Source organism: Microtus ochrogaster, linkage group LG1 (genome assembly GCF_000317375.1).
Source record: "Microtus ochrogaster isolate Prairie Vole_2 linkage group LG1, MicOch1.0, whole genome shotgun sequence".
In the NCBI taxonomy this organism is placed as follows: Eukaryota; Metazoa; Chordata; class Mammalia; order Rodentia; family Cricetidae; genus Microtus; species Microtus ochrogaster.
Genome location: NC_022027.1, coordinates 2,619,967 through 2,631,931, shown reverse-complemented (window position 1 = coordinate 2,631,931; position 11,965 = coordinate 2,619,967). Strand labels below are relative to the sequence as shown.

General features: G+C 57.3%; 2 protein-coding genes and 1 non-coding gene across 4 annotated transcripts in view; all 3 read left to right on the top strand.

The window, feature by feature from the left end:
- The window catches only part of Eef2 (eukaryotic translation elongation factor 2), a 5,171-nt gene extending 274 nt beyond the window's left edge, over nucleotides 1-4,897 (top strand). The window contains exons 2-14 of the mRNA XM_005359003.3: nucleotides 461-675; nucleotides 791-972; nucleotides 1,309-1,520; nucleotides 1,732-1,910; nucleotides 1,991-2,096; nucleotides 2,203-2,455; nucleotides 2,535-2,730; nucleotides 2,813-3,071; nucleotides 3,166-3,273; nucleotides 3,374-3,727; nucleotides 3,813-3,995; nucleotides 4,073-4,205; nucleotides 4,434-4,897. Coding sequence (XP_005359060.1) covers nucleotides 461-675; nucleotides 791-972; nucleotides 1,309-1,520; nucleotides 1,732-1,910; nucleotides 1,991-2,096; nucleotides 2,203-2,455; nucleotides 2,535-2,730; nucleotides 2,813-3,071; nucleotides 3,166-3,273; nucleotides 3,374-3,727; nucleotides 3,813-3,995; nucleotides 4,073-4,205; nucleotides 4,434-4,627 — 2,574 coding nt within the window. The 3' untranslated portion in view covers nucleotides 4,628-4,897. The remainder of the gene's footprint in view (nucleotides 1-460; nucleotides 676-790; nucleotides 973-1,308; nucleotides 1,521-1,731; nucleotides 1,911-1,990; nucleotides 2,097-2,202; nucleotides 2,456-2,534; nucleotides 2,731-2,812; nucleotides 3,072-3,165; nucleotides 3,274-3,373; nucleotides 3,728-3,812; nucleotides 3,996-4,072; nucleotides 4,206-4,433) is intronic.
- On the top strand, nucleotides 1,590-1,653 carry LOC113457543. The gene has a single exon (XR_003378098.1). It is a non-coding gene; the product is annotated as a small nucleolar RNA SNORD37 (small nucleolar RNA).
- Nucleotides 4,898-5,461: 564 nt separating the features above from the next.
- The window catches only part of Dapk3 (death associated protein kinase 3), a 12,069-nt gene continuing 5,565 nt past the window's right edge, over nucleotides 5,462-11,965 (top strand). Inside the window, exons 1-3 of one of the 2 annotated variants that reach the window (XM_026785339.1) lie at nucleotides 5,493-5,556; nucleotides 5,898-6,005; nucleotides 6,288-6,386. In XM_026785339.1, coding sequence (XP_026641140.1) covers nucleotides 6,325-6,386 — 62 coding nt within the window. In that variant the 5' untranslated portion in view covers nucleotides 5,493-5,556; nucleotides 5,898-6,005; nucleotides 6,288-6,324. Of the gene's footprint in view, nucleotides 5,557-5,897; nucleotides 6,006-6,287; nucleotides 6,387-11,965 lie in introns of both variants that reach the window. The other variant, XM_005359002.2, reaches the window with a different exon arrangement.

Here is an 11,965-nt window from a genome sequence, read left to right as displayed (position 1 = left end):
CGGGCGCCCGGCGCCATGTCTGCGCGGCCCCTGCTCGCCGTGCCGTGCCGCGCTGCGGGCCTCGCCCGATTAACGTGACCCCGTCCCGAGGTGGGGACGCCGGAGCCGGGGGAGGAGGGCGCGCGTCCCCGGCGCTGACAGCCGAGTAGGAGGACCCCACGGCGGCCCGGCTCTCCTCCAGCGCCCTGCCTGTTACCCGAGCGTCACGGGAGAGGCAGCGCGGGCTCGGGGTGCTCGGAGTGGCAGGGCTCGCGCCCACAGCCAGCTGCCTACGGTGGGCTCCGCCATGACAGGGCTGGCCTTGCAGCCGTGAGTCACACTGTGGACTGTCCCTTGGGAACGACAACCGAGGCTCCGCGCCTGCGTGCGCCCTGAGAGTCCGCAGCCATGGGGCTATCGACCTGCTGCCTGCCAGGCCGAGCGCTCAGAGCCCGGGCCGCTGCCCCTCCCCCCGCCACAGGTGAACTTCACGGTAGACCAGATCCGTGCCATCATGGACAAGAAAGCCAACATCCGGAACATGTCTGTCATCGCCCACGTGGACCACGGCAAGTCTACGCTGACGGACTCCCTGGTGTGCAAGGCCGGCATCATTGCCTCTGCGCGAGCTGGGGAGACCCGCTTCACTGACACCCGCAAGGACGAGCAGGAACGTTGTATCACCATCAAGTCCACGTAAGTGGGCTTCTGGGGTGGGGGTCTGGGGCCCCCGCTGTCTCCGCCCTTTGTACCAGGAGAAAGGGGTGGCCACAGGGACTCTGCTGGGCTGACTCCTCGGCCTCCCCCGCAGCGCCATCTCCCTCTTCTATGAACTGTCTGAGAACGACCTGAACTTCATCAAGCAGAGCAAGGACGGCTCCGGCTTCCTCATCAACCTCATCGACTCCCCAGGCCACGTCGACTTCTCCTCGGAGGTGACAGCTGCCCTGCGTGTCACCGATGGAGCTCTGGTGGTGGTGGACTGCGTGTCTGGTAGGCGGTGCATGCTGGACATACAAGGGAAACTTAGGTGGGGGTACTGGGGCCGCCCTTGTACTGGAGAGGAGGAGCGGGCGAGTTTAGGCCAGTCAGGACCACACAGGGACTGGAAGGATGAGCCCAGGGCGCTCTTGGAAGACACGGGTAGTTCAGCTCCCTGTAACTCGCTGCAGGGACGCGACCTCAGGGTCAGAGGCAGTGAGGAATAGCTCTTACTGCCCTAGTCTTACTGACTAGGTGTGCTCTTCCCGGGGTCTGGCATCGTTGCTAGCCTTCATGGGCTCACACTTACATATGTCTACTGAAAACCCTGTTTTGTTTCCCTCGCAGGCGTCTGCGTGCAGACGGAGACGGTGCTGCGGCAGGCCATTGCCGAGCGCATCAAGCCTGTGCTAATGATGAACAAGATGGACCGTGCTCTGCTTGAGCTGCAGTTGGAGCCTGAGGAGCTGTACCAGACCTTCCAGCGCATCGTGGAGAATGTCAACGTCATCATCTCCACCTACGGCGAGGGCGAGAGTGGGCCCATGGGCAATATCATGGTGCGGAGCCCACCTCTTTGAGGGGGTGGTGCCGGGTCAGCAGCCAAGCTCTCTGGAGTCCTTGGCCTTGGACGTGATGACTGAAATTCTTCACTTTGACCTGATGTCTGTTGAAGAAACTCTGTGTCTGAGCCAGTGCTGCTTTGGCAGGGGTGGGCTTCTGAGTTCTGTTCCTGGCTCAGTGTTGATCAGTGTTGCTCTTCTCCCTTAGATTGACCCCGTGCTGGGCACCGTGGGTTTCGGCTCTGGCCTGCATGGCTGGGCCTTCACTTTGAAGCAGTTCGCAGAGATGTATGTAGCCAAATTTGCAGCCAAGGGTGAGGGCCAACTGGGGCCAGCTGAACGGGCCAAGAAAGTGGAGGATATGATGAAGAAACTGTGGGGAGACAGGTAAGTGTAAGAGTCCTGTGCACGTCCTGCACCTCTCAAGGCTCTGTGTTGAGCTGCAACATGATCTGTTCCTCTTCAAGGTATTTTGATCCAGCCAATGGCAAATTTAGCAAGTCGGCAAACAGCCCTGATGGGAAGAAGCTGCCTCGCACCTTTTGCCAGCTCATCCTGGACCCAATCTTCAAGGTGGGTGAAGGTGGCTCTGGCCTGTTGGCAGCAGTTGCTCAGAGTACCCTCGCCATGGGAAGCAGCACTCCTGTTCCCATCCCAAGCCCACATCCGTCTCTGACAGGTGTTCGATGCCATCATGAACTTCAGAAAGGAGGAGACGGCCAAGCTGATCGAGAAGCTGGACATCAAGCTGGACAGCGAGGACAAGGACAAGGAGGGCAAGCCGCTGCTCAAAGCTGTGATGCGGCGCTGGCTGCCTGCAGGGGACGCGCTGCTGCAGATGATCACCATCCACCTTCCGTCCCCTGTCACCGCGCAGAAGTACCGCTGTGAGCTGCTCTATGAGGGCCCGCCTGATGACGAGGCCGCCATGGGTAGGTGTCACAGTCCATCCCTACCCAGCTCCTGGGCTCCGCAGCCTCAGCAAAGGGTGACCTGATGTCCTCTCTCCAGGTATTAAAAGCTGCGACCCCAAGGGCCCTCTCATGATGTACATCTCCAAGATGGTGCCAACTTCTGACAAAGGCCGCTTCTATGCCTTTGGTAGAGTGTTCTCTGGGGTGGTGTCAACGGGACTCAAGGTCCGCATCATGGGCCCCAACTACACACCTGGGAAGAAGGAGGACCTGTACTTAAAGCCCATCCAGAGGTGAGCACTGTCCCGCGCCTGCCTGTACTTGCACCCTGACTGTTTCCCTCATGGCCCTGTTGACCTCCATCCCTCCCTCTAGAACCATCCTGATGATGGGGCGCTATGTGGAGCCCATCGAGGACGTGCCCTGTGGGAACATTGTGGGGCTGCTCGGTGTGGACCAGTTCCTGGTGAAGACTGGGACGATCACCACCTTCGAGCAAGCACACAACATGCGTGTGATGAAGTTCAGTGTCAGCCCTGTTGTCAGAGTGGCCGTGGAGGCCAAGAACCCTGCGGACCTGCCCAAGCTGGTGGAGGGGCTGAAGCGACTCGCCAAGTCCGACCCCATGGTGCAGGTGTGCCTCAGGCTCTGGTGCTGGTGTGCTGTGGTGAGGTCTAGGAGGGAGCCCTGGGAGAGGAGGGCGGTGCCAGCTGACTCTGTTCCCATAGTGCATCATTGAGGAGTCTGGGGAGCACATCATTGCCGGAGCAGGGGAGCTGCACCTGGAGATCTGCCTCAAGGACTTGGAAGAAGACCATGCCTGCATCCCCATCAAGGTGGATACCTCCTCAGGTTCCTGCCAGGAGCAGGGCCCTTGTAGCTGTGCTGCTGCTGCCTGCAGGTGTTTCCATCAGTAATGGGTGTTCTCTTCTGCAGAAATCGGACCCTGTTGTCTCATACCGGGAGACAGTGAGCGAGGAGTCGAATGTTTTGTGCCTGTCCAAGTCCCCCAACAAACACAACCGGCTGTACATGAAGGCCCGGCCCTTCCCTGATGGCCTGGCTGAGGACATCGACAAGGGGGAAGTCTCTGCTCGCCAGGAGCTCAAGGCTCGGGCACGCTACCTGGCCGAGAAGTATGAGTGGGATGTCGCCGAAGCCCGCAAGATCTGGTGTTTTGGGCCTGACGGCACTGGCCCCAACATCCTGACGGATATCACCAAGGGTGTGCAGTATCTGAATGAGATCAAGGACAGCGTGGTGGCTGGGTTCCAGTGGGCCACTAAGGAGGTGAGCGTGGGGCCTGCACGGACTGCCTGAGGGGAGCTTGGCTTCTGAATTATTGGGGTGTGACTAGCCAGCTTTCTTTCCTTAGGGTGCTCTCTGTGAGGAGAACATGCGTGGTGTGCGATTTGATGTTCATGATGTGACTCTGCATGCTGATGCCATCCACCGAGGTGGTGGCCAGATCATCCCCACAGCCCGGCGCTGCCTCTATGCCAGTGTGTTGACCGCACAGCCCCGCCTCATGGAGCCTATCTACCTTGTGGAGATCCAGGTAAACTTACCTGTCTGTGTGGCACCTGCCCATCCTCCTGTGCACTCTGATTCTCACTGCTTCTCTCTTTCCCTCAGTGTCCTGAGCAAGTTGTGGGTGGCATCTATGGTGTCCTGAACAGGAAGCGTGGTCATGTGTTTGAGGAGTCCCAGGTGGCTGGCACCCCCATGTTTGTGGTCAAGGCCTACTTGCCTGTCAATGAGTCCTTTGGTGAGTACCTTCCCTGGCTCTCCTGTGGTCTCCCAGGCCTCTGCTCCCTGAGGTTTGCTGGTTTGCATATTAGTGGAACCAAAACAAGATGCCTGTGTCACATCTTGTGGGGTGGGTGTCACAGGCAGGCAGATCTGACAGAAGACCAAAGAATCCTGGGCACAGGGAGATGGGGAGGCCCAGACCTGGGGCTAGGCTCCTTGCTGAGTGTCTTGCCTCTTGGTGCAGGTTTCACAGCCGATTTGCGCTCCAACACGGGTGGCCAGGCCTTCCCCCAGTGTGTGTTCGACCACTGGCAGATCCTGCCTGGGGACCCCTTTGACAACAGCAGCCGCCCCTGCCAAGTAGTCGCAGAGACCCGCAAGCGCAAAGGCCTGAAGGAGGGCATCCCGGCGCTGGACAACTTCCTGGACAAACTGTAGACGCTCGGCACTGCCGGACACTGCACGGTGCCCGCCCATCAGAAGACACCTTGAGACTGTCCCATAGTGCCGCTCCGGGGATTGTGGGGTTATCTGCCATAGCTGTGCGCTAACACGTGGATTCTATTTATTTTGGAATTCCAAGGCAGCAAAGTCCCCTCTGCAGGCTGGACTGGCAGGCCATGGGGTGGGCGGGACACCACGCTGTCATTCTCAGAAATGCTCGGATGTCAAAAGTCTATAAATAAACACATTCAGAGGTTTGTGGGGTCCATCTATGGCCCAAGTGCAGTTCCCCAGAGCGGAGTGGGGGGCGTTGCTCATGGGAGGTGGGCAGCCTCCTGGGGACCATGACTGTGACACTTTGGAGTAATAAACTCAGCTGTGGTTGATCTCCCTGCTGGCGGGACTTCCAGAGCACACTACAGTGGCCCTGAGTCTTAGAGACAGAAACTTTGTTCCATTCAACTGAGCTCTTGGTTGCTCAGGCTTTGACTCTAGGACGGACCCAGCACGTCCTGGGCTATAATTTGCAGGATGCATGCTTAAGCGTGTCCTCAGGAAGTTGGTTTCCACGTCGACGTAGGGTTTGTCCAATCGGGTCGGAGGCGGAAGACTAAGTCAACCAATTGCTCGGCGTGCGGAAGACGGCAGCACAAGCCCGCCGGCCAATGAGTGCCGTCTTCCTGCCCAGCAGGCCTCTGCGTCGCCAATGGGTGCTGGCTTCCGCGTGTAGTTGGTGATGCTGGCCAATGAGCGGCACTCGGTTCTCCTGGCTGGGACACGGACCAATTAGCGCTGATTTCCGATCGTAGAGGGGTTGTGTCGTGGCGCGGTTGGCGCATGCGTACATGCTTCCCCGGGACTTCCGCAGGAGGAGGTCGCGGGGGCTACGCTGGCGCCGGGCGGGGACTCGTGGACTGTGGATGGTATGGACGGGCCAGGGCAGCGTGTCGGGGATCCAAAGGACACGCGGCGAGGGCAGTAGTCAGGGGAGGGGGACACGCGAGGGGTCTCGGGACGCTCCAGCCGCGGTGGCTGGGCCGCTAGGACTGCGCATGCGTTAGCGCTCCGGCGACGCCCCTGAGTTCCGGGGTGCAGGTGGGCATGATTGACAGGTTAGGAAGCTCGCGAGGGACCCCAGGAGCCGGAGGCTGCGAGAGAGTATTGAGAGTAGAGAACACTTGCACTCCAGCGCTCTGCGTTTCACTGTTTGAAATGTCTTTTTTTTTTTTTTTTGCTTTTACTTTTATCTATGCCTGTTTCTTAGTGGTGCGCTAGAGTGCAGGTACCTGAGGTGACCAGAAGAAGGCGTTAAGTCACCTGGCGTAGTGGTCACTCAACTGGTCAGGCACTGGGAACCGAGCGCAGGTACTCGGTAAGAGCAGCGCCCACTGTCACCAGCTGAGCGGTCGCGTTAGTTCCCTGCGCACGCGCGCACACAGATGGTCTCATGTAGCCCATCCTGGCTTCCGGCTCCTCGAGTATTTGAGGATGCCCTGGAATTCTAGTCCTCCAGCCTTCCCCTCCCCAGTGGGTGGGAGCTTTAGATGGCCACAGTAAACCTGGGAGCAGTGACGAGGGGGTGTCATTTGTGCCAGGGGGTGATGGGCCTCCCCAAGTTCCCGGATGAAGAGTTCTCTCCCCTGTATCTTCCCAGCCCCCTGTCCCAGGAGTCCTCCAGAAGGCAGGCCGCCATGTCCACATTTAGGCAGGAAGATATTGAGGACCACTATGAGATGGGAGAGGAGCTGGGCAGGTGAGTGACGTTGCTGGTGTGCTCTCTCTCTCCCTGTCCTTTGTGTGACCACTGAGTGTGTCACACTCAGATTTCCAGATGGCTATGGGCCTGAGTCGCCTTCCTCTGGTTCCCTCTGTGAGTGAGCTGTGGGGACGTGGTGTGTGTTCTTCCAGCTGCTGCCCTGAGGCAGGGTGGCACCCGAGCCTTCTTGGCTGTGGGATTCTTCTGCACTCGGTTTTTCCTCTTGAGACACTTTTCACTGTGGAGTCTCAGCTGGTCTGGAGCGTTTTCTCACAAAGAACCTCTCCCCCTCTCTGAAAACCGGACTAAAGGCATTGGTCCCCACACCTGCCCTTGGTTGATTGTTTGAGGCAGGGTCTCACGTACCCCAGACTGGCCTCGTAATTGCTATGGTGTGCGTGTTTGTGTGTATACCACAGATGTACATGTGGGCCCCAGGGACTGAGCTCAGGTCATGTTCACAGACCTGGATATTGAACCTGCTGGTGACAGGTGTCATCCACACGGCACGTGCTGTTTGTAGACTCAGGTCTCCGTGTCATTAGCCTTGAGTCCCCTCAGCTTTTCTTGGTGTTCTTGAGAAAGCCAGATTCCCCCCTCCCAGTAGGCACTGGTGGGCACCGCTCCCACACCCTTCCCACACCCTTCCCACACCCAGCCCCCTCCCCTTCCCGCTCTGCCCACTGGGCCCTGACCACCATGCCCTGCCCACCGGGCCCATCTTTCTAAGAGGCCCCCTACCTTATTTGGCAAATTCTGGCCTGGGAAGCTCAGGGCTCTCCTGATGATGTCATCCAGACGGAATGTAAATAATGTAGCCTTCCTGACTGCTGGGGAGAGTCCTGAATCTGTGGGGACCCTGAACTCTGGGGGATTACCTCTGTGAGCCCAGTGCTGGGGGTGTAGAGCCATCTCAGGCTCAGTGAGACCCAGAGTGACCGGCCGGAGAGATGGTTCAGTGGTCAGCGTGCTGTACCAGCTGCTGTGGCAGAGGGCTGGGTTTCGGTCCCCAGCACCCACACCACGGCTCACAACCATCTGCGACTCCAGTCCTAGGGGATCCGATGCCCCCTTCTGGACCCTGTGGGCAAAATTCGCATGGAAATAAATACGGAGCGCATTTCGGATCTTAGCTCAGGCTGTTGTGGGCCTTCACCCTCCACGAAGACTGGGAAAGTGTAGCCCTTTCACTATCTGAGATAGTCAGACCCTGGGAACGGTTCCAGGACCCCACAATGTCACAGGCTGTGATGTGTCCCCAGGTCCTGGCAGCCCTGTACAGTCACCCCTGCCTGCGTCTCTGCATTTTGGTTTTTTGATTTTGAGAGATGTTGATTGTGTGTGCAGCGTGAATGTGGAGGGCAGAGGGCAGCTCGCAGGTGTTGGCGCTCCGTCCCAGGTGTGATGTGTGAGGGTGGAGGCTGAGTTCGTGTCTCCTGTCCACTCTCCACCATTTTTTCTGATCTATTTTCATTTTCCGTGCCCTATGTGTATGTAGTTCCCACAGAGACCAGAAGGTGGTGCTGTCTCCCCAGGCCTGGCATCACCCAGTTGTGAGCTGTGGGTGCTGGGGTTCAAGCCCAGACACTTGGTGAGAGCAGCAGGTGCTGGTGGCCGCTGTATTCTCCGCAGGTCTCTGCACCTTGTTTGTAAACACCGTCTCACTGGCAGTGCAAGAAGCCCTAGTTCCCTGCACCAGTGTTCTGGGCACATGCTACCACGCCTGGCTTTTCATGTGCGATCCAGGGATTGAACTCCGAACTTGACTGTTGCTACGTGCCTGGGAGAAAGATTTGTATTTTGTGATCCGAAACAATGCCAGGAAACGCCCATCCCTGTATTTCTGGTGACGGGGTACGGTCCACAGGACCGGCACACACAGTGGCTGAGGACGGCTACCCGGTGCCGCTGTACAGTCTCGGAAGCTCTAGTGTAGAGCAGGCGGAAGCTAAGAACAGCCCGAGGGGCTCCAGTGCCCCAGCCGTGGCTCCTCCCTTCCTTGCCTCAGCCCTGCCAGCTGCATCCACCCGAGTAGCCTTGATGTGTGGACGCTTTTCCCAGGCAGAGTGACGAGGTGGCCTCAGTCCTTCTGTGCTGCAGCTGAGAGTTCTTGGTGATCTCGTGGGGTTTCAGCTGTTGAGTCCCACGACTGGAAGCAAGCGAGGGATGGTCACACAGGTGCCAGGCTGTGTCCTGCAGCAAGGAGGGTCCAGTCTCGTGTTGCCCTGTGTGGGCGTGGTTGAACACCGTTCTCGGCTATGAAGCAGGGCCATGGCGCACCTGCTGGAGAAGGCCTCATCTGTGGTGTACCTCAGTCCCCGGGGCTTCTCTGTGACTCCTCATACCCCAGGAATGAGCTGCTGGAGTCACCATGGTGTTGGGGACCTGGCGAGTGAGCCGTTAGGACACAAGTCCCGTGACTCCTTGTCCCAACTCCATCAGGGGACAACATGTTGGTGTCTGTGCCGTGGGTGTGGGTACACGGTCTGGGCTCTTCCCTTGTCCCTGCTGGCTGTGTGCTGCCCGCCCTCTCCTCAGGATGCAGGCTCTCAGAGCAGGCCCATGCTTTTGTCGTTTTGAGACAGGGTCTGTCTGTGCAGGCCTGGCTGTCCTGGAACTCCCTCTGTAGATGAGGCTGGCTGAGAACTCACAGAGATCCGCCTACCTCTGCCTCCTGAGTGATGGGATTAAAGACATGTGCACTGCCACACCTGGCTTATTAAACTATGCTTATTTGTGTGTGCATGTGGGGTCAGAACCACGCCCCCCCCTCTGCAGGTTTAGAAATAGAGGTCTGGTTGCCCCTGAGCCACCGCACCAGCTCCATGTTGTTTGAGATAGCCCAGGATAGCTTCAGACTCACCATCCTCCTGTCTCCTGTTTGCAGGTCCTGGGGAAGCCTGCAGGAAGTCTGTCCCAGCTGTGAGAACAAGGCAGGGCAGCATCTCCCATCTCCAAAGACAGTTATCAAAGAAAGTGGGAGTTGTGGCAGTCCCCCACCCCCAGCTCTCAGGAGGCTGAGGCCAGGGGGCCATCACTGAGTTTGTTTGTTTGTTTGTTTGTTTTGGTTTTTTGGTTTTTCGAGACAGGGTTTCTCTGTGGTTTTGGAGCCTGTCCTGGAACTAGCTCTGTAGACCAGGCTGGCCTCGGACTCACAGAGATCCGCCTGCCTCTGCCTCCTGAGTGCTGGGATTTGCGCCACCACTGCCTGGCTATCACTGAGTTTAAGGCCAGCCTGTGCTCCATAGTAAGATTTGACTGTTGTTGAGACAAGGGGTCGCAGCTTAGGTGGTGGTGGTTCTACTCCTGGGCAGAGGAGAAGTGTCAATTCGCCCCAGATAGGGAGCCAATGGCAGAAACCCTGGACACCACCAAAGTCTGGTGTGGTGAGCCATGAGTTTCACTGGGGTCACTTACAGGAGTAGAAATGGCTAAAAGACAGCTGTCTCACCGAGGCCACCCCAGCGTGGGTGACAACCCACATAGCTGCAGGCTGGAGAGCGGCCTTTCCAGGTGGCTGGCCTGACAGAGCCTCTTAGCAGCCCCTTCTGCCCGTGTTCCCAGGAAGGGAGGACTTCCTGTCTGAAGGGCCTCTACAGGGTGGAGCGCCCTGGGATCGCTGTTGGGCATCCCCCTTAGATGGTTTTAATCCTGGGGAGCCCAGCCCCCCTCATGGTCTCTGGGTCCTAAGAGGACTCGAACCCAGCTCTGGACCTGTCCTTCCCTCCCCAGAGCCCGACTAGTGAGTCTCAGTGAGCACCTGAGCAGCCACCAAAAGGAATGGTCCTAGCCGTAGGCTCTGCCTCCGACCGGCTGACACCCTGCTTGTCATTGGGAGAATTCAGGGTGCAGTTCTCTCCAACCACCTTTGCAGCTCGTGTGGGCCACCACGGCTCAGCCACAGGGAGGGGACACTTTAGACTCAGTCTTCACCTTGGCATGTGACATCCTCAGCGAGTATCTGTGTGCAGTACCTGTGAAGGCCAGAAGTGGGCGTTGGGTCCTGAGAACTGGAGTCACAGACAGTTGTGAGCCCAGTGTGCACACTGGGAACTGAATCTGGGTCCTCTGCAGGAAGGTGCGCTAACCACCGAGCATCTCTCCAGCCCAACAGCCTTTTTATTTGTTTATTTTTATTTTGGTTTTCCAGACAGGGTTTCTCTGTGTAGCCCTTCTCCAGCCCAACAGCCTTTTTATTTGTTTATTTTTATTTTGGTTTTCCAGACAGAGTTTCTCTGTGTAGCTCTGGCTGTCCTAGAACTCTGTAGACCAGGCTGGCCTCGAACTCACAGAGATCCCCCTGCCTCTGCCTCCCAAGTGCTGGGATTAAAGGCGTGCGCCACCACCGCCCAGCCCCTTGAATGCCATTCTTTAATGGCACTAACACATGCGTGGGTGTCTGTGTGTGTAGAATACGTGAGTGCTGACTTTGCATCACCTGTAGGTCACAGCCACCTGTTCACCAAGGACAGCAGAATCCCACAGCACAAGGTGGGAGGAGCATCAGGTGATGGTAGGACAGGGGAGGACGCTGCCCTTCATAGCAGCTCTGGGGCTCAGGCCACACCTGCAGCCACCTCCTGGGGTGTGTGCCCACCCCTGCCCCAGCCTCCAGCTGGGCAGGCTTGCTCCCTTTCACCCCTGCTATGTATCTGAGCCCCCCCAGAACTGAAACTTCTAAAACACTCCAGAGCCCCAGTACCAGCATCCGTAGACCAGTCAACCCACCATATAGTCACCCTGCAAGTGCCCCGGCCACCCATTTAGGGGAGTCCCAGCCTTGAGACCCCCTTCCTGTCCCTGGGGTGGGGTGCTCTAGCAATTACCTGTACCCATTTCTTTTTTTAAAAAATATTTATTATATATACAACATTCTGTCTGTGTGTATGCCTGCTGTCAGAAGAGGGGACCAGATCTCAGTACAGATGGTTGTGAGCCACCATGTGGTTGCTGGGAATTGAACTCAGGACCTTTGGAAGAGCAGACAATGCTCTTACCCTCTGAGCCATCTCTCCAGCCCCACCCCCGTATCCACTTCTTACCATGCTGAAGTACTGGCCCCTGACCCTGCACAGGCTCAGACGTGCTGCATTTTGTCTCCGTCTGCTGATTTTCCTGAGGACCCTGGCCCAGTGTGAATCCACTGAGCAGCATGTCAGGTTCCGTAGTTCACATGCTAGTCTAAGATAAAGGCTCTCTGACATCACAGGGGTCCTGCCCTACCAAGGGACCCACCAAAGGCACTGAAGCTCTGTCCAGGTCCTGAGACCCCTGATACATAGACATTTTCCTCAGCTCTTGAATGAACAACATCTCATGGTCTGGTGAACTGGGTATCAAATGTCACTTTATTTATTTTGGCTTTTCAAGACAGGGTTTCTCTGTGTAGCTTTGGAGCCTGTCCTAGAACTCGCTCTAGACCAGGCTGGCCTCAAACTCAGACCTGCCTGCTTCTGCTTTCCGAGTGCTGGGATTAAAGATGGATGCCACCACTGCCTGGCCAAATGTCACTTTTATTTTTTTATTTTTATTTATTTATTTATTTTTTGGTTTTTCGAGACAGGGTTTCTCTGTGG